Here is a 23,252-nt window from a genome sequence, read left to right as displayed (position 1 = left end):
AACGATACCAGGGACACCGAAGCACCGGGGAACATGAAATTTGGTGGGCATGTAGCCCCACTAGACTTCTAAGGAAAAATTTCGTTTGGTCCCCGGGGGCCACTCCCCCCCCGCGCTGGCCCCCCCCAAAACCAAAAAATGCAGTTTTTCCTAAATAACTACCTGAACCGTGGCACCGAGGATGAAGACATTTTTATGGTATGTTGGTCTACTAGACTTTTACGGAAAAATTTCGTTTGGTCCCCGGGGGCCACTCCCCCCCCCCGCGCTGGGGCCCCCGTAAATTTTTCGTCAACGATACCAGGGACACAGAAGCACCGGGGAACATGAAATTTGGTGGGCATGTAGCCCCACTAGACTTCTACGGAAAAATTTCGTTTGGTCCCCGGGGGCCACTCCCCCCCCCCCCGCGCTGGGCCCCCCTTAACCCAAAAAAAATGCAGTTTTTCCTAAATAACTACCTGAACCGTGGCACCGAGGATGAAGAAATTTTTATGGTATGTTTGTCTACTAGACTTTTACGGAAAAATTTCGTTTGGTCCCCGGGGGCCACTCCCCCCCCCCCGCGCTGGGGCCCCCGTAAATTTTTCGTCAACGATACCAGGGACACCGAAGCACCGGGGAACATGAAATTTGGTGGGCATGTAGCCCCACTAGACTTCTACGGAAAAATTTCGTTTGGTCCCCGGGGGCCACTCCCCCCCCGCGCTGGCCCCCCCCAAAACCAAAAAATGCAGTTTTTCCTAAATAACTACCTGAACCGTGGCACCGAGGATGAAGACATTTTTATGGTATGTTGGTCTACTAGACTTTTACGGAAAAATTTCGTTTGGTCCCCGGGGGCCACTTCCCCCCCCGCGCTGGGGCCCCCGTAAATTTTTCGTCAACGATACCAGGGACACCGAAACACCGGGGAACATGAAATTTGGTGGGCATGTAGCCCCACTAGACTTCTAAGGAAAATTTTCGTTTGGTCCCCGGGGGCCACTCCCCCCCCCCCCGCGCTGGGCCCCCCTTAACCCAAAAAAATGCAGTTTTTCCTAAATAACTACCTGAACCGTGGCACCGAGGATGAAGAAATTTTTATGGTATGTTCGTCTACTAGACTTTTACGGAAAAATTTCGTTTGGTCCCCGGGGGCCACTCCCCCCCCCGCGCTGGGGCCCCCGTAAATTTTTCGTCAACGATACCAGGGACACCGAAGCACCGGGGAACATGAAATTTGGTGGGCATGTAGCCCCACTAGACTTCTACGGAAAAATTTCGTTTGGTCCCCGGGGGCCACTCCCCCCCCGCGCTGGGCCCCCCCAAACCCCAAAAAATGCAGTTTTTCCTAAATAACTACCTGAACCGTGGCACCGAGGATGAAGAAATTTTTATGGTATGTTGGTCTACTAGACTTTTACGGAAAATTTTTGTTTGGTCCCCGGGGGCCACTTCCCCCCCCGCGCTGGGGCCCCCGTAAATTTTTCGTCAACGATACCAGGGACACCGAAGCACCGGGGAATATGAAATTTGGTGGGCATGTAGCCCCACTACACTTCTACGGAAAAATTTCGTTTGGTCCCCGGGGGCCACTCCCCCCCCCGCGCCCCCCCAAACCCCAAAAAATGCAGTTTTTCCTAAATAACTACCTGAACCGTGGCACCGAGGATGAAGAAATTTTTATGGTATGTTGGTCTACTAGACTTTTATGGAAAAATTTCGTTTGGTCCCCGGGGGCCACTCCCCCCCCCCCTGCGCTGGGGCCCCCGTAAATTTTTCGTCAACGATACCAGGGACACCGAAACACCGGGGAACATGAAATTTGGTGAGCATGTAGCCCCACTAGACTTCTACGGAAAAATTTCGTTTGGTCCCCGGGGGCCACTCACCCCCCCCCCCCCCCCCCCCGCGCTGGGCCCCCCCAAACCCAAAAAAATGCATTTGTTATTGCTTTGTAATTTGTAATTGTAAACATTTGTAATTGTTATGGTATGTTGCTCTTAAGGGCCCACATCAACCTAGCCCATAATCACTCATTTGTGATTTGCGCCCCTCCCATAAAAACTGAAAATGCAATATTATTCTGCTTTGATCGCCCCTATCTTCAGTGGAGATGTTCAGAACTGCACCATATTTCTTGTGTATGATTAACTTGACATCCTCTGGGGGTATCCTCTGCTAAGTTTTGTAGAATTTCATCCATGGGGGGGTATAAAATAAATTCATTTATGTGCACATTTAGTGACTGTACACTCATCGGCCTGTAGATGGTGCTGTTGAGCGAAGGGTTGCTGGTTTAGGATGATACTGTCACACACACACATGCAGGAATACAAACAAACACAAGCATGCACACACACTGACATCCACACGCACAGACACACACCCATACACACACACATACAAATCCACATGCACAGACACACAAACACACACGCGCACACATGTACGCACACATACATACACGCACAGACACACACACACACACACACACAGACACACACATACACACACACACACACACACACACACACACACAGACAGACATGCACATACTATTACTTTTTTTAGGTATATACATAAACACGCAATACAGCCAAATTACTCCACGTCATTTATTTTTGTGGAAAGCCAGTGCAGGCCTGAGCGGCGGTCATATTTTGTACCGCGATGCGGTACATCTAGTTAGTGATGTAACTGTGCAGTGAGCGATAAAACACTCATTTTAGAAGTTTAGACGCTTAATTTACATTTTTACTATAAAATGTACTTGTTTTGACATGTTTATTTTTTTATATTATTTATTTATTCACAGAAATGAATGAGTCCTTAATAAAATTTATTTTGATTATTTTTTTCCCTTATTCACTACTGTTCAAAAGTTTGGGGCCAGTATGATTTAATAATGCAGGCTATTTGACAGAAGTCTCTCGCTCACCTTTGAGGCTGTGTTTATTTTATCAAAAATACAGTAATATTGTGAAATATTATTCTAATGTAAAACAGCTGTTGTCTATGTGAATACAGTAAAGTGTAATTTATTCCTGTGATCAAACCTGAATGTTCAGCATCATTACTCCAGTCTTCAGTGTCACATGATCCTTCAGAAATCACTCTAATATGAGGATCTGATGATCAAGAGACATGTGGAAACCATCATATATTTTACATCAGGATTCTTTGACGAATAGAAAGAACAGAAATCTTTTGTTACATTATAGATGTCTTTTAGTGTCATTTTTGATCAATTTCATGCATTCTTGCTAAATAGAAGTATTCATTTCTTTCATAAAATAAATCTCACACTGAATACATTTTTCATAACAATAAAGGATAAATTCTGTAACTTTAAGTTCACTTTAAAAAATATATATATATTTTTTTCGTCTTTGAAAAGAGATCAAAATACTCTAAAGCATTCGAGATTTACCACAGTTTAAGTTGGAAATGTAATTTTCAGGTCTACGCTCAAACAGTGAATAAATGGATTATAAATACAAAACATCAAACTTGTTCCTGAAGAAATGTCTAGACACAAGCAGCCTTCAGATGAAGTCAGTGAGTACGATATCAATGACTCAGGGCAAGTATAATGTCATTAAATGTAAGTTGTGTGAGTAGATTCACGAACTCAGAGAAAATAATGCGCTTGTATTTCAGGACGCTCTGTGTCGCCCGCCAGATCCCCTTTAATCATCTCCATAACTCAAATATCACTGCAGACAGCATGATAATAACTGTACTGAAGCAGGCCATCACTTCTTCAATCTGCTGACGAGCCGGACCACTAATAGACAGCAGATGCTGGAGGTTTGCTCTCAGTTCACAGATATGTCTAGAGTCTGATCAACGCTCAGAAGGTTTTCTTCTTCACATGCTAAACCTCTATCAAGTCATAATGTGATACTGAGATCATGCAGTCTGAGGAGATTATAGCTCATTAAACACTGATTTCACATTTAACCTTCATCCTTCATCCTTCCCTCGCACTTTGTAACACATCTTTCCCTCGAAGCCCTAAAATTATACTTAATTATTTTTTTGTTTGTCCAGAAAGCTTATTTTATTTCATTGTGATATTTTTTTATGCAATTTTTTTTTATCTTTCAATTACTAGATTTAATCAATAAATAATAAATAAATAGTCATATAGAAGCACATTCCTCACATTCTTTCAACTTAAATTCAAAATAACTCACAATTTCATGCATAACCCTTTTAATTCAGCTCTAAATATCTTACATTGGGAGTCTTTACCGACCTCTTGTGGAAAAATAATAATATATGATGATATTTCATGACTCTAGATGGCGCTATAGCTCTATATGAGCTGTTCCTCTGGGTCCTAAAGCCAGTCTCTCTTCAGTGTGCATTCACACACACATGTAGACATTATACAATCATTATTTGGAAAAGTTTTAGCATTTTTAGTTTGAATTTTGAGCATTTTTAGTTTGTTCTTTGTGTACTGAAGCATTCCTCTCATTCCACTCATTCCTAAGGGGCTCAAATGACCGAGGGAAGGATTTGTTACCTTTTTTTTATTTGTTTTAAAAAATCCATATTGTGTGTGTAAGTTGTAAGTTGTGTGAGTAGATATAACACACAATGCCCCGAGAAGGATGAGGGTTTGTAAGTTGCACATCCTCACTCTCCAGTTCTGGCGTTCTCCAGACTGACTCCTGTTGTCTCGGGAGGATCTCAGAGACTGATAATGCATGAATGTCGAGGCTCAGAAAGCGCTTCTAAACACATGATTTCATCATATTTCTCTGTGGGAGACGGAAATCACGCTCAACTCTTTAAACAAACTGGTCGTATTGGTTTCAGAGCGTGTGTGACATGATGAAGCCAGCCGGGAAACACACGAGCTGATCGTGTCACGGGCTTCTCTGCTCACACACATCTGGACAGATGCCATCGAGATGTTGCAGATGTGCTTCTCATTTCATTCTGAACTATGTTCACGATATCAGCCAGAGGCAAAGACAAAACGAGCCCTTTCTTACTGTTAAAACTCAGCCGTCCACAGGGATGCTCACACACATAGCTTTACTGGTAAAAAAAAAACTGATTAACATTTTATGCTATTTTTAATTTAATGTTTTTTTTTTATTACTTCATTCATTCATTTTTTATTTTTATTTTATTGCATTTTATTATTTTATTATGTTATTATTATTTATTATTTTTTTATTTAATTCTATGTTATTAATTACTTATTTTATTCATTTTATAATTTATTTAACATACTTGTTTCTGCCTAACAACAACAACAAAAATAATAATTAAGATTTATTTTTTGTTTTGATGCCAACTTTATTTTTCACAGTTGCTAAGAAGTCTCTTCTACTCACCAAGGCTGCATTTATTTGAATATTTATTAGAATACATTAAAAACAGTGAAATATTATTATAATGTAAATCATCTGTTCTCTATGTGAATATATAGTAAAGTGTAATTTATTCCTGTGATCAAAGCTGAATGTTCAGCATCATTACTCCAGTCTTCAGTGTCACATGACCCTTCAGAAATCACTCTAATATGAGGATTTGATGATCAAGAAACATTTATGATTATTATCAGTGTTGGAAACAGCTTCATATTTTTGTGCAAACCGTGATACATTTTATTTTTCAAGATTCTTTGATGAATAGAAAGTTCAAAAGAACAGCTTTCTATCATGCCAACTCTCTGAGGGATTATTATAAATGTCTTTACTGTCACTTTTGATCAGTTTAATGCCTTCTAGCTCAACAAAGGTATATATAAAAACACATCTGTTGTTGATGTTTAACTGGCGTACTGTGCGCTGAGAGGAAGTGTTTTCTTGCGGTGACTCCCTCAGCGATGAACAAATACAGCTTCTGTCACCGTCACTGGCCTTGAGGAAACAGAGGTTTACACAGTCTTTGTTAGACAGAAATGGAGTATTTTTAGAGAGCTTTAGAGACTGAGATACGCGTCCTGAGGAAGCCGATCTTTATCACTGCAATATTAGGACACACTGAAGGGACTTGTTCTCAGCGCTGGCAGCGACTCAGGCCTGATATCACTCATACGAATGCCATTGAGGGAACAATAGCGTATTAATCCTCTCAACGAGCAAATAAAGGCATGCATGCATTCATGTCAATAATGCAGACGAGAGGAGAGTTAGATGAGAGACTGGCATCAGAAGAACAAGGCGATGTTTGAGTGCGAAACGAAACGCTGATCATCGCTAACAGAAAGACTTCTTGTTTCTGTGTTTGGAGAGAGAGATGTCACGTCTGGCACAGGTTTACCGATCACAGAAACACAGTGTGAACGCCAGAAAACAGACGCCAGAACGAGTGATAAACACAGGAACTTTCATTCGACTCTGCTAAGACACACTTCAAAATATATGAATATCTCTGCATTACATAATTAAATAATTACTATCTATTTTTGTCTTTATATTATAATGTTATATTATATAATATTATATTCAAATATTATAATATATTATATTAAAATGTTATATTATATTATAATGTTATATTATATTATGATGTTATATAATATTATGTTATATTATATTATATTATATTATATTGTAATGTTATATTATATTATATTATATTATAATGTAATATTATATTATATTATAATGTTATATTATATGATATTATGTTATGCTATATTACATTATATTGTAATATTATATTATATTATATTATATTATATTATATTATATTATATTATATTATATTATATTATATTATATTATATTATATTATATTATATTATATTATATTAAAATGTTATAATATATTATATTATAATGTTATATTATATTATGATGTTATATACTATAATGTTATATTATATTATGATGTTATATATTATAATGTTATATTATATTATGTTATATTATATTATATTGTAATGTTATATTATATTATATTATAATGTAATACTATATTATATTATATAATGTTATATTATATGATATTATGTTATGCTATATTACATTATATTGTTATATTATATTATATTATATTATATTATATTATATTATATTATATTATATTATATTATATTATATTATATTAAAGTATATTATATTATATTATATTATATTATATTATATTATATTATATTATATTATATTATATTATATTATATTATATTAAAGTATATTATATTATGTTATATTATATTATATTATATTATATTAAAGTATATTATATTATATTATATTATATTATATTATATTAAAGTATATTATATTATATTAAAGTATATTATATTATTTTATATTATATTATATTATATTAAAGTATATTATATTATATTATATTATATTATATTATATTATATTATATTATATTAAAGTATATTATATTATATTATATTATATTATATTATATTATATTATATTATATTATATTATATTATATTATATTATATTAAAGTATATTATATTATATTATATTAAAGTATATTATATTATATTATATTATATTATATTATATTATATTATATTATATTATATTATATTATATTATATTATATTATATTATATTATATTATATTATATTATATTTTTACACCATAAAAGGGAAAAACAAAGCAAGCTTACTAACGTGATCCAGGTTTCATTACAGAGTAAAAAATAAAAAGATAATTGTGAGATAAAGCTTAAAATAAGGAATATAATATTAAAATATTAAATATAGTCACAATGGTGACATTAATTCACTCGGTGAAATATAAAGTCACAAATATGAGAAATAAATATGCAGAAGAAAAATATACAAGAAATATAATTACCTATGTTTTATTTTATTAGGCAGAAACAACCTTTTTATGAAGGAGTGCAATAGTAGCTTAAAAATACAACAGTAATTTATATCAACTGCATATTGTTAATAATTAAATAACAAGTATTTCAACTATATTTATGTAATATAATTATATATTTACATGTTATGTTGAATTGAAATACACAGAAATTCATACAAAAAGTGTTTGGAATTTCTGGTTGTCAAATATTAGAATGATCAAAAATCATTCAGCCACTAAAATAATAAATCTTTAGAATATTTGATAAAAAAAAAAAAATCAAGTTATTTGTAGCACTGACAAAAGTTCTAGTACCATTTTTTTTTTTTTTTTTGCAGATGATACTTGGGTTTGATATTTTGTTATCAATGCAGTAAATGTATAGTTTCTACAAGTGTGATATAAAAGACTCTCCGGCCTCCTGCAGAACTGTATAAACTGAGTGTTGTCAGATGCATTCCAGCATTTAGGAAGTTAAATGGGGATTACAGTCGGATCTGAAGAACACAATATGAACACCTGGTGTTTCCACAGTTCAGCTGGCAGGAACAGATCCAGTCGTAATCACCCGCTACTGTTGTAGAGTCAGCTCTTATGCATTAAATAGCACAGGAAATAATGGAGGAAGAGCTGATCTCAGGTCAGGCGTTACTGAACAATGCATATTTAAAAGGATAAAGTTCACACAACACTCAACGCACGGCCTCGGCTGACCGATAGAAAACAAAGGAAAAGGAGTGTAATGCTGAGTGATCATATAAACGCATGTGTGTGTGTGTGTGTGTGTGTGTGTGTGTGTGTGTGTCAGTTTCCTGAAGTTTATCAGTCATGTGTCAACGTCTCAATGTTTGAGTTACAATCAGTGTAAGAGAAAGGTTACGTTTTTAATTCACAAATATAGTGTACAAATAGAAATCCAAAAAAATTTGTTGTGAATCAACCGATTCATTGAAAAGAATCAGCTCAAAAGAATGATTCAATCAGATACCCAGATTAGTCTGATTTGAGAATGAATCATTCTTTTGAGCTGATTCTTTTAAGTGAGTCAGTTGATTCGCTTCACATATCAAGTTGACCTGATTCAGAGATTCGGCTCTCGAGATATCAGCTTCAGGGTATTTATCGCCCTTTTGTCTCGGTTTGCTCCCAAAAAAGGAGTATCAAGCATCATAAAGACATGAAGAAATAATTAAATAGTGAAGAACTTGTATGAAATTCAGAACAGTTCTGTGGTCATCTCTATAATGCGAAATTCTGTGGCTTGATCTAAAACTATGAATATGCCTTTGGATAAAAGCATCTGTTAATTGAACATCTATGTGATTAATTAAGAAAGTATTAATCAGAAAGTCACATTCCTTTGAAAGTGATGTGGGGTTTAGTTCATGCTGCTTAAAATGTTCATTTAAGGTAATGGAAATAAAATATATGAAGGTTTTATGTTCCTGGATTGTTGTCAATATAATGCTATTAAACACCAAATGACATTGCTGTTATAAAATACAATGTTAATAGCAGAAATAATACTGTGATAAAATATGCATGTGATACAATAACTCTTATAATATATTATAATATATATATAATAAATCTTTTAGTTTGCACACGTTACTAATTTCAAAATTCCTCGTAATAAAATGATTAAGTGGATGGGAGATTCTTAGACATAACTCATTAGAAATAATTAAAAATAGACATTGTTTCATAGATAATAATATCTGATTTTGTTTTAATGTTTTTCAGAACGGCATGTTTGAAGATTATCAATAATGAACTGTGAGGAATCAAACGGACTGTGAACAGTGACTGTATGAATCCGGTTTGTTCTCTAATATCAGTTTTCAGTTTCTTCAACACTCATTGCTCACTCATTTGCGTAACACACGTGGTGTTTAAAGCAGAGTGTCCTGGTAATGCTGCAGTTTATCTCTGGTCTCGCTGCGAGTCTCTGTTGATCTTGGCTCTCGTAAAGCATGACGGTTGGTTTCATCTAAATCTGCCCGCGCACACACACTGAATTCATCTTACCCTAAATCCTTTTCTTCAAAAAAAAAAAGAAAAAATACAAAAAGAAGTTTCTTTGTACATGTAGGTATGTAGATTTATTTTTAAAGAAGTTCATATTTTTATTCAGAATGAATTTTATTCATTGTTGCAAAAGATTCTATTTCAAATAAATGCTGTTCTTTTGAACTTTCTATTCATCAAATAATCCTGAAAAGTGTTTTCAATATTGATAATAATCATAAATGTCTCTTGATCATCAAATCTTCATATTAGAGTGATTTCTGAAGGATCATGTGACACTGAAGACTGGAGTAATGATGCTGAACATTCAGCTTTGATCACAGGAATAAATTACACTTTACTATATATTCACATAGAGAACAGATGATTTACATTAGAATAAGATTTCACTGTTTTTTTTTACGATCAGGGAACGTTCTGGAAAGGTTCTCTCAAAGTTATGAACAAACGTTATTCCAGTAACATTAATAGAACATTCATTCAAAGTGATCTGGTCTTTAATAACGTTCTGAACACATGGCACAAAAACGTTATTTCTACATCATTCATGGAATGTTTAATCTTGTTACATTTTTTAAATGTTACAACTTGTTTCAGAATGTTCAGAAAACATTCAAATGTAACGTTTCAATAATGTTTGAAGAATGATACAACGGAATGTTTCCTCAACATTCATAAAACCAATAAACAATTATTATTATTTATTTATTTTTTAAACCGGATGTTTCGAACATTCAGGGAACATTCAGAAATAACCTTTTCATAACTTAATGGGAACGTTAACAAAATGCTGAATATATTGTTGTTGCGCTGAGCGTGAGAGATTTTTTGTTTTGAAAAACATGAAAAAATCTTTCTGACCTGAAACTTTTGAATGGTCTATTGGCAATAATAAGTCATTCCCTGAGGAGCAGAGTGACCAGACCTTTAACTGACCATTTTAAGTGGGAAAATCCAGATAAAATGAACTTACGGATCCTCTTTATTTAGAAGTGAGGGTGTAATTTCATCTAATGCTACTGTTTTCAAGCAGGTTTCTCCACTTGTCTTGGACAAACAGATTCTGCAAATAAGCTCAACTGAATATTTGTCAGTGAGATGTTGGTCAAGAGCTTCTATCATCATTCTCGTGTTCGAGACTGTCCAGTCGGGAGCGGTCCTTCCCTGTTCAGAACGAGTTTATCTCCATCTTGAGCGCAGATGTTGAGCTCTTACGCGTGGAGAGAGAGGCTAGCGCTGCGAGCGGGTCTGGTCGGGCCACGGTTCTGCGTGAGCTGTTGTGTCGGGGTAACATGAGCCAGACGTGTGTTTCGACCTCAGGTCACCTTTTCATTTTAAAGATCCGACAGACAGACATGAACTTTTAATTTGACAGACAGACATGAACATTTGCATGCCATCACTGCAACATTTTATTTTACAGAGAAGGTTTCTATATATATATACATTCAATTGCATACAAAAATCTGAATGTCTGTTTGAAAACATGTAGTGTGAACACTGCTTCATGGTTAGCAGTGTGGGAAAATCTTTTGGAAACTTCCTTCTCTCCCACTAGCCAACCAAGTGCAAGCATGACTAGTTTATTATTTTAAAGGATTAGTTCACTTCAGAATAAAAATTTCCTGATAATTTACTTCATGTCTTTCTTTCTTCAGTGGAAAAGAAATGAAGGTTTTTGAGGAAAACACTCCAGGATGTTCCTCCATATAGTGTCTTCAATGGGGTCCAACGGGTCGACGGTCCAGATGTGAGTTTCAGTGCGGCTTCAAAGTCTCGACACGATCCAGACGAGGAATAAGAGTCTCATCTAGACAAACCATCCGCCATTTTATTAGAAAAATAAACATTTATTTAATTTTAACTACAAATGCTCATCTTGTACGTCCACGACTTCACTCATTACGTAGGCGGAAAATGTAGGATAGGGTGAAAAACAAATTTTCTCTTTCAACTTCAAAATCGTCCGACATCGTTGTTTTACCTTTTATTTTTTATTTTTTTTTGTAAATGCCGTTTGGCTTAGTCTTTTCACATTCGCTTTGTAAACACTAGGTCTTACGCCTACGTCACGCTTGACCTTTCAACGTGATTACATAATGTGTGTCGCATCACAGCTAGAGCAAGAAGAGCATTTGTGGTTAAAAGTATATAAATGTTTATTTTTCTCATAAAATCTCCGCTGGTTTGTCTAGATGAGACTCTTATTCCTCGGCTGGATCGTGTCGAGACTTTGAAGCTGCACTGAAACTCACCTTTAGATCTTCAACCTGTTGGACCCCATTGAAGTCACTATATGGAGAATAATCCTGGAATGTTTTCCTCAAAAACCTTCATTTCTTTCCCAATGAAGAAAGAAAGACATGAACATCTTGAATGATGTGGGGGAGTAAATTATCAGGAAATCTTAATTCTGAAGTGCACTAATCCTTTAACTGGTCAAACCAACAGGGTTGTTTTCAACTAGTAACTTGAGAATGAGAGTTCAACTCATTCAGTTAGTTTGAATTTTGTACGTAAGTCAATAAAACCAGTTTCCTCGGCTATACCTGACCTCTCAGTCTGGTTTAATGACCAGTAGTGAAAGATTGAGGCCTTGTCCACACTAATACGGTTTCATCTGAAAACGCTTTTTTTCTCTGGTTTTGGCGTTCCCTCCACACTGAGACGGCGTTTCAGCAACAGAAACAAAGCTTTTTAAACACTCTTCAGAGTGGATCAATTGAAAACGCGTTTCCACGTTGTAGTGTGGACTGTCAAAACAGTGGTATGTGAAAACGATCATGTAAGTTTAGTCATGTGACGCATATTGAACCCATAGATATTCATGTTTATACTGGTATTGTGTCTGTTATGTGGTGTTCACTTTCACACAGTTGCTGAAATATTACTTAAATATTACTTCACACACTCTTCATATCACAGTCCTGCAAGGATGACAGAAAACTCGCTCGTATTTGCTGTCCTGCGGCGAAACATGAGAGCGGTTGTGTTTTAGACCAAACATATAATAGTGAGTGAGAGCGACCTGGACGATCAGTGAATGCTGAGGTATTCTGCTAAATAAAATGATCCTGCCAGAAGAATTGCGCGATAACTTTATTATTTATTTCTCCGTCTGTATCATCTCAGTGAGCTTTAGTGAGGTTTTACACACGTGAATTTTACACGTACGTTTTTTTTTACATGAGTTTTACACGTAAAGGTGAATTTAGCGTTTTCAGGTGTTTTCCAGATGTGTCTCATCCGCACTGAAACGCCTGGAAACGCTAGTGTGGACGGAGAGCGTTTTAAAATGAAAATGCTGTTTCCAAAAGTATCGGATTAATGCAGACGTAGCTTTAGTGAGCACTCACAGTTGAAGTCGAGATCGATGTTGTCTCCTGCTATCAGGCTGTTGATTGTGATCTGGAAGATGAGATGCAGAAGCAGGAACGTCACACTGGTGAGACACAGGGACTTCAGCAAACGCCCTGTGTGTCCTGAAGAACAAAAAGTGTTTGATTTTAATATACTGAGTAGAAACATTGACATTAGGACATGCATACAAGCTGCAACTTAAAGCCTGAAGCCAGTTGCATAAAGTCATACAATATAGTCCTCTATTTTTTTCTCTAGGACTGGTCAACTTTTAGTTTCAGAAAAAAAGTAGATTGGTCTAATTTGAATCTGATCACCCATTGATTGACAGACAAATCCAGCTTTTAATGTTGTTTATGTGTCTATGTGGTGTTTTTAATCTGCTTTAAGACAAAGCATGTGTAAGTTCATAAGTCGACACCATTGCTGACTCTGAGTATTTCCTCCTTAAAACTGCAGTGAACCAAAGACAGTCTCAAAAACACGCTTTGAAATCGCTGGTGTTTCTGACGTCACAAACTACCTTGTAACCAATCAGATCAACGTGTGATCGTCAACCAGTGGATCTCTGAGCTGAGTGAGTGAGTGGAGGCGGGGCTCATTTGCATATTCATAGAATCGCGAATACTAAATGAGGCAAGGGTGTCGAGTTACAGTCAAGACATTTTAGGAAAAAAACGATTAAATGTATAATTTTGGTGATCAAAGAAGAGTTTTAATGGATAAAATGATTGACTACAGGGAGACTTTCATAGTGAGTTTATGCAAATGGCCCCTGAAGTATACTTATATGCGTATAAGTACAAAGCACAACGCAAATATTGTCATCAGCATAGTATGCATGTCATGGTTGTTATAATTAACTATTTCCCCGCCATTTGCATACAAGTTGAACACAGAGCGCCTGTGTTCATGCATGCTGTTAAATTGAGTATACTTATACAAAATCACATAAAGTAGGTTAAAAACAACATGTGACAAAAGAAGTATGTCCGAATTCATAAAAGAGTATGCAAAAAGGCCCCAGACTTCCAGTGAGACTCTGAAGTGTGCATAAGATGGACACTTTACTATCCCATGAGGCCACGGGAGAGGATTCGTGACACTGGAAGGTCACATGACAGTGACAACATGGTGGATGTAGGACGTCCAGATTACATTCATACTATATAGAACATACTTTTTTAGCGCTCGCAAAGTAGAGTATTTAAGTATGCAGTTTCGGTGTGTCAGCTGAAGTGTACTTTTGGCTTGCGTCGTCCGTCAAATCCCGTTGAAATCTGTGGAACTTTCTGCCGGAATCTCATAACAAGTGTCAGAACGTTTGCACAACTGTTACAGAGTAAGAAGGACTCGATGACTTGTAATATCGCAGATTCGAAAGGTTGTAGTCCTGCAGTGACGCTGTGGGAAATTCAAGCGTTCAACATGTCAGGGTGAAAGTTCATCGAGTTGAAGCTGTCGATCTGATCCTAATAGAAAAGAGCTGCCGTAATCCAACGCTATTAGCGGAAAATCACTCTTGTATTACAGGTCTCTCTCTCTCTCTCTCTCTCTCTCTCTCTCTCTCTCTCTCTCTCTCTCTCCATTCATTTAGCATTGATATTTTTGGCAGTGTTTGGACTGTTCATCATTGAGGATCAGTGTGAGTTCAGAGACGTGGCTGTTTTCAGAAAGATCCAAATGAAACAATGCTGTGAGTAATGCATGCATAGGGTTTATGTATAATGCTGCATAAACATGTTTTATGATAGAAGAGAAGGATTTGGTCCGACATCAAAGCTTCTTCATACAGTGGGATGCTGGGAATGACACCGATAGCATCACACATGAACTTGAGGATGTTAAAAAACACCCACAACCCATCCGGCCCAAATGAGGATATGACGGCATATGCAAACCAATAATGCTTAATTTAATTGGCAAATCTGGACAGATAATATCATGAATTAAAGGCAAAAAAAAAAAGGGATAAAATTTAGACCTACTTTAAAGGTTGCATGGATTTAGTTCATGTCTGAAGGCTTTTTAATAAATATTTCAGTCTCTTTTGATTAAATGCAGAGCTTATTAATTCACGAGGGCACATTTACAGTCATATTCAGACTATCGGAGGTAATGAGAGCGGATCGTTTCTCGGGTCTCAGTCCTCAGACGCCGGCTGTGTACCGTAATAACACGATTTCTGAAGAAGAAGCAGGGCTAAACGCTTCCTCGTCAGGGAATTACACTTTCAGAAAGCATTAGAAAATAAATACAGACAGTAGAGTACATACGGCAAGGAGTTGGTTACTGTCAATGAAGTTGAACGTCACAACTATATTGTTGCTGTAAATACGTAAATTAAGAAAACTAGAGGAACAAGACTTCTTTTAAAAACACTGGTAACACTTTACAATAAGGTTCATTAGTTCACATGTATTAACTAACATGAACTAACAATGAGAAAAAACATTTGTTACAGTATTTATTAATCTTTGTTAATGTTGGTTAATAAAAATACAGCTGTTCATTTTAAAAATGTGTTGTAAATGTTGAAATTAACATTAACTAAGTAAGAATTATTCATTCTTAGTTCATGCTAACTAATGTAGTTAACTAATGAACCTTATTGTAAAGTGTTACCAGTGTTTTTAAAAGATGTCTTGTTCTTAATTTACGTATTTACAGCAACATTATAGTTGTGACGTTTTAACTTCATCTTACTGACTCCAAACTAGTTTTAAATGGTACTAAAGTTTTCCCTTTCAGGGAAATTAACCAGAAATTACATCATCTCATATTTTTATTTGCAAACTATTGGCTCGACAAAAGTTACTGTCTATTTGAATAAAACACTTTAGGGAAATCAAGTGTGCTCATCATCAAACAATTTCATGGGGATTTAAAATAAAGAAATGAATCCATTTCTGTGCCAACAGGTTTCAGCTCGCCCGTATTAAATGAGGAAGAAGAAAACATAAACTTTTGTCCATCAGTGTATTAACACCTACTGATAATCATCTCTAAACCACCTGAGGACCGATGCCAAGCAAGTCTGCCAAGATTTTACGATCTTTCCAATGGTTTTGCTGTTATGAAAATGTTTTACGGGTCTGCTCGTGTTCAGGCGATTAGTCTAATTAGAAGACGCTCAAGCAAACGGGCTTCCAACACAAGGCCTGGTCAAAGTCAAGCTTTATTCCCGACGAGTGCGTACAGTGATGAACGAAGCATGATTGGCTGACTCAGTGGATGTAATGCGGACGCCTCGGATCAGCACTGAAGGCATCATGAGCGGAGGAGGAGCTTTAGAGAGCCGATCCTGGCAGAGGAAGAGCTAATATGATCCAGATGTGTTTGTTATTCAGCGGCGCAGGACTAAAGGCTTCTCTGCTGGCACGTCGAGTCTGCGTGCCGTTTGGCCACAGTTTCTCATTATTCTGTTCCCTGATGAGCCACTTCGTCCGCCTCAGCCGACTGAACGAGTCCCAGTGTTTGCATGCGGTGCGTAATGGAGGAAATGTGAGGAGCATCTTTAGTGTTGGAGGGAAAGAGTCCGTGTCCGTCGCTCCTGTGATAGCTATTATCTGCACAGTGCTAGGGTTGATATGTGCTGAATTATATGATGTTTTTGAAAAGAAGTCTCTTCTGCTCACCATTTAAGGCTGTAGTTATTTGATCAAAAATACTCTAAAATTTGTACATATTATTCCAATGTAAATCAGCTGTTCTCTATGTGAATATACAGTAAAGTGTAATTTATTCCTGTGATCAAAGCTGAATTTTCAGCATCATTACTCCAGTCTTCAGTGTCACATGATCCTTCACAAATCACTTTAATATGATGATTTGAGGATCAAGAAACATTTATGATTGAGGGCCCTATTTTAACGATCTGAAACGCAAGTATCAAGCGCGAAATGCAAGTAACTTTGTGGTCGGGTCTCGGGCGCTGTTACTATTATACCGGCGGGATAAATGACTCTTGCGCCCGACGCAAATGTGTTGGTCTGAAGTCGCTTCATTACTCATAGGTGTGGTTTGGGCGTAACGTGAAATAAACCAATCAGAGCGACATCTCACATTCCCTTTAAGAGCAGGCGCGCTTGTTCCATGGCGGATTGCTATTATAACGGCGGATTTGCCAGGAGTGGATCACAGCCGAGGAGACCGACGCTCTCGTCAGGGCCGTAAAACACAGAGAAGTGACATTGGGGACGGAGAAACACACCCAGATTAGCTTCGGTTAAACAGGCGTATGATCATTTGGGTAAATGTGTAAGATAGATTTATGCCTATTTTCCACATCTTCATGGACACAACAATGATTTCCCTCGTGTGTTAATATTGTTCCTTGTAATTATGTATGATTTTCTAAAAATGAGAACTGCTGCATCTGTGTAGATGAGAGAAGCAAAGTGTGTGTGCGTTGTGCACACGCTACATTGATTATGGCCAAGCATTCGCCCTTAAAATAGCCTCTGAATAACATGTGCAACGCGCCGCTGACTTTAGACGAGGTTTCTCCTGGTCAGTGGCGGAATTGTTTTCTGAAACTGCAAAATAGCACCAGGGAACGTTTGCGCCGGAACACGCCTCCTCTTTTCGCTGAACCGCCCCCGGGAGCGCAAGTTCATTCCCTAATTTACCGACGTGCGTCTGTGGAGGGAAAAGTCCGCTGTGCGCGGGTGCAAAATAGGAATGACACATGCGTCGGTGTACAAAGTCAATTGCGCTGGGTGCAAGATAGGGCCCATGAAAGTTGAATGTTAATTAATTTTTTCTGAATATTTGATGAAGAGAAAGTTCATAAAAACAGCATTTATCTGAAATATAAATATTTTGTAACATTAAAAATGTCTTTACTGTCACTTTCGATCAATTTAATGCATCTTAGCAGAATAAAAAAAAAAAAAGTGTGGTTACTCCAGTTATCAGTGTCACGTGATCCTTCAGAAATCAGTATAATATGATGATTTGATGCTCAAGAAAAATTTATGATTATTATCAATGTTGAAAACAGCTTCACATTTGTTTGGAAACCGAGATGCATGTTATTTATCAGGATTCTTTGATGAATAGAAACAAGTCTTTACTGTCACTTTTGATCAATTTAATGCATCCTTGCTGAATAAAAATATGAATTTCTTTCAAATAATGTTTGGTGCGTCTTTGTTTGAGAGGTCCAAAATATGAAAAATATTTCACTAATCATATTTAAAGGAGAACTCCGGTCAATTTTAACATTGAGCTCATTTTTTTGTACATTTGGAGTGCTGTCAATACAGAGAACAACGACAAAAATCGGTGTTGCCTACACCATGTTATCCTCTTTTTAAAATTTGCACCCTGTTAACTTCAATGGGGCAAGTTTTAAACCTGCTTTTAGCCTCTTAACATCCTTGATGTGTCATTACAAGTGCACAGGTCAAATCTGACTGCAGTAGATGTGAAAGATATGAATAAAAATGATGTTTATTCAGCCAGCACATACCTGTATTTACATCCTGTTTTCGGTCGAAGTCCACAGTAATCGATTGTCGAGTGTATGTGAATGTGCTGGCTGAATAAACATCATTTTTATTCATATCTTTCACATCTACTGCAGTCAGATTCACTCGTGTTCACTCAGAAGGAATCACTCACATTTTCTGTGCACTTGTAATGACACATCAAGGATGTTAAGAGGCTAAAAGCAGGTTTAGTACTTGCCCCATTGAAGTCAACAGGGTGCAAATTTTAAAAATAGAATAACTCGGTGTAGGCAACACCAATTTTTGTCGTTGTTCTCTGTATTGACAGCACTCCAAATGTACAAAAAAATGAGCTCAATGTTAAAATTGACCGGAGTTCTCCTTTAATGGCAATCTCAGCCAAATTGACAGGTCGAGTGGATCTGCATGTGACTCCTCAGGAACAGAGATGTTTGCGTTATGAAGGGTTTAGACGCTGGTAAAGACGTGTTGATTTCCCCATTGATCGCTTGACCGGCGCAGACACAACCTCAGTCGATCGTCTGGGAACACTATCACATCTCCTAAAGCTTTTAGAGGCTTAAATGGAAAAGAAAAAATCTGAATTGACAGCAATGAGCAGGACAGAGTCACATTTAAACACGCGAGCTATAAGACTTTCCTCCTGCGGGAGTGTCTCTCTCTCGTAATTGATTTGAATCAATTCATTCTTACACTTCAATTAATTTGAGCCAGAGAGCAACAACTCTTATGAGTTTGATAGCTATCTTCTGCACAGTAGATTCAAAAGTTTTAGATGTATAAAGAGTTTATAATGTTTTTGACAGAAGTCTCATCGGCTCACCAATTTAGGCTAAATATTTTGATAAAAAATACAGAAAAAACAGTAATATTGTGAAATATTATTACACTTTAAAATCATTCTAATATGCTGATTTACTCTATTTCATATTTTTGTTATAAATAAAACCATTCAAAAGTTTGGGATTGGTAAGATAAAAAAAAAATGAAATAGTTTGATCAAAAATGCAGTAAAAATGTGAAATATTATTTCAGTGTAAATCATCTGTTCTCTATGTGAATATATAGTAAAGTGTAATTTATTCCTGTGATCAAAGCTGAATGTTCAGCATCATTACTCCAGTCTTCAGTGTCACATGATCCTTCACAAATCACTCTAATATGATGATTTCATGCTCAAGAAACACTTATGATTATTATCAATGTTGAAAAACAGCATTTATTTAAAATAGAATCTTTTGTAACATTATAAACATATTTAATGTCACTTTTGATTAATTTAATGCATCCTTGCTGAATACAAATATGAATTTCTTTCAAAAACAACATAAAAACAATATCACTGTAATAAAACCTGCTTTATTATACACCTGGAGATTTTAAGACCGAAGCGTTAGGAGGATGTTTATTGTTCTCAGAAACTTTGGTTAGTGTTTATCTCAGCATCTGGTTTCTAAGTTTACAACATGTCAAGAAAGTGAATCATCACACCCTCTGATTCATGCATAAAACTCGAGGAAATCGCAGGAAAAGACTCGTCAGACCTCAGTATTAGATCAAGCCAGACTGAACGCTCTGACACACACACACAATATACATAAAGGATTGAAGAAAAAGAGGTGTGTGTGAGGTGAAATGGATCCACACACAGTAATTTCCTGAAGTGTGAGCGTCATAAATTGGACTAACTCACCAACATTTCCTTCTTTAAACACACTGGATATATTGTCAGTCCTTCAGGGTTATTTATAAGCCGATCTGGTGCCACGAACTTATCAAACTCTGTTTTACAACAATGTATTACAGCTTACGTTTTGGCTGAAGGTGGAAAGTTTGCAAAAATGTGGGACTAACATGAAAATTCAGCAGAAATGCAGGTAACGTCGGCTCAGTGAGATATATTATCCACAGCACATCTCAAGCAGCTGTTCTTCCTTAGTTTTCAATCACTCATGAACCCGACTTTATTATAAGGCGATCCGGCCTCGCATTTTGTATACAGATGTTTTAGTCGGTCGAGGAGTCGTAAGAACTGTGATTTGTGAAAGCAGTGAAATCTCAAACTCAGAGAAAGGTGTTCACCGAGCCAAAACCTTCACACAAGATGAAAGTCCTGACATTATTTACTTGTGTTGATCCGAACCCAGATGACTTTCTTTATTTGGTGGAACACAAAATACGACGTTTTGAAGAATGTTCATGCCGCCCTTATCCATACAACAATACCATGCATTGACCATGGGCTTCCAAGATCCAAAAAAACATCATAAAAGTATCATCTTTATTACTTATTCACTATATTAACAGTCTTCTGAAGTCATACAATAGCAACAGACTGAAATCCAAGTCATATTTTCATGCATAAATTAATGCAAAATCCCATTTGAGAACTGATGTCATTGACTGTAAACCACTGGTTCTTGCAATTGCAAAAAGATAATAATCATAAATGTTTCTTGCTCATCAAATCATCATATTAGAGTGATTTCTGACGGATCATGTGACACTGAAGACTGGAGTAATGATGCTGAACATTCAGCTTTGATTACAGAAATAAATTACACTTTACTATATATTCACATAGAAAACAGATGATTTACATTATAATATTTCACATTTTTACTGTTTTTTTTTTTATCTTCCGATCCCAAACGTTTTGAATGGTGATGTTTATAACAAAAATATAAAAGAGGCCAGATGAGTAGATCAAAGATGTTCCCAGGGCAAAATTGTCTTGATATTGACCATGTTCCAAAAGTAAATGAGTGAGTGAGTGAGTGAGTGAGTGAGTGAGTGAGTGAGTGAGTGAGTGAGTGAGTGAGTGAGTTTAGTGAGTGAGTGAGTGAGTGATTGAGTGAGTGAGTGAGTGAGTGAGTGAGTGAGTGAGTGAGTGAGTTTAGTGAGTGAGTGAGAGTGAGTGAGTGAGTGAGTGAGTGAGTGAGTGAGTGAGTGAGTGAGTGAGTTTAGTGAGTGAGTGAGAGTGAGTGAGTGAGTGAGTGAGTGAGTGAGTGAGTGAGTGAGTGAGTGAGTGAGCGAGTGAGTGAGTGATTGAGTGAGTGAGTTTAGTGAGTGAGTGAGAGTGAGTGAGTGAGTGAGTGAGTGAGTGAGTGAGTGAGTGAGTGAGTGAGTGAGAGTGAGTGAGTTTAGTGAGTGAGTGAGAGTGAGTGAGTGAGTGAGTGAGTGAGTGAGTGAGTGAGTGAGTGAGTGAGTGAGTGAAGATGCCAGCTCGCGTGAGGAAGTGACCCGTGGACCGCTCGGGTTCCTGAGGAACTGAGGTGAGGCCGGCCTTCGGGTCACGGTTCCTCTCTGACGAACTCTCCATTGAGATCTGTTTCCTCAGGAAAACATCTTACCTCCTGCTTCCCTCAAGAGGACACATCGTCTGTGTGTGCTTTATCCTGCACTTCTATTTCTCTTTCCCTTGGGATCAATGTTTTCATTACTTCAATGTCACTCAAACAAAAACTTCATTTGCCCCATTATGCTTTTTTTCTAAAAGGTTTCTATTTTTTTTTGTTTTCCCTTACAATAGGTTTACATGCATCCAAGGTCAAAAAACACTTTAATATTCTCATAATATCCACTGCAGCATCAGCTCTTTTCTCTTAGTGTCTGAAATTATTCAATGGTCTACTCTGATTGGTCAGACGGCTCAGTCTGTTGTGATTGGTCGACCACTTACAGCATGTGACAGAAGCCAAACGCTCATTATCATATCTGAGTCTCAGCTCTTGATCACAGTGATACGAACAGTAACGATGGCGTGGGTTTTACCGTATCAATCTCATCAAAGTGGATTTGCTTTGTCAGCAGAAAACAGCGTCTTCTCGACAAGAACAACACGAACCAAACTCTTCCAGTCTCAGATAAACTAGTGTTTGAGGGCGCGGGCTAAGAGACGCTGCTCAGCCAATCAAGACCACAGGCTGGCATTATGCAAATTAGATATAAACCTACGCAGGATCAGCAGGACGAGAGACTGAATTACTGACGACTCGTTTCAGTTCAGAATCACTTCTTTCTTTTGGGAGACAATATCTCAGTTTATCTGCACTTTGATCTGTGAGACTTTGAAGAGCTTTTACATTCACAATCACTGCATTACACACCACACTACATGACAGGTAATATCCAAAAAAGCATAACGGGGCACTTTAAAGAAATAGTTCACCTCCCCACCCCACCCCCTCCCAAAAACAAAAAAAAAACTGAATCATAATTTCTTCATTCCAGAACAGAAATGTCTTTCTTTCTTCACACAAATGGCGTAATCTTTTACTCTATAACTCACAGATTCCAGCATGACCTGATTATGTTGCAAAGCGTTTTATCAAGTCGAGTCACAGTGTAATTTGTGAGCTGTAATAAAATGTCTGACTGTGCTAAAGACACATGTTTAAAAATCCAGCTTGGGCTTCACATGTGCCTCTGTGATCGACCCAGTCCCGGACACGCACAGGTAAAGGTGTGTGATTGACAGCAACATCTGGCTGTAATGAGGCAGAGGAACACTGGCAGGGTTTGACTCGCATAAACAGAGCAAACAGCCGTTCCCGCATTACTGAGAGCCTCCAGCTGAGAGACTGGGA

The 23,252-nt window shown here is 37.0% G+C and overlaps 1 protein-coding gene across 2 annotated transcripts in view; it reads right to left on the bottom strand.

The window, feature by feature from the left end:
- piezo2a (piezo-type mechanosensitive ion channel component 2a) overlaps positions 1-23,252 on the bottom strand; it is a 212,844-nt gene that overhangs the window by 156,345 nt on the left and 33,247 nt on the right. For both annotated transcript variants that reach the window (XM_081353359.1, XM_081353360.1), the window contains one exon: positions 13,183-13,308. In XM_081353359.1, coding sequence (XP_081209485.1) covers positions 13,183-13,308 — 126 coding nt within the window. The remainder of the gene's footprint in view (positions 1-13,182; positions 13,309-23,252) is intronic.

This window comes from Scardinius erythrophthalmus, assembly GCF_964197995.2.
Source record: "Scardinius erythrophthalmus genome assembly, chromosome: 22".
In the NCBI taxonomy this organism is placed as follows: Eukaryota; Metazoa; Chordata; class Actinopteri; order Cypriniformes; family Leuciscidae; genus Scardinius; species Scardinius erythrophthalmus.
This window is presented reverse-complemented; position numbering and strand designations above follow the sequence as displayed.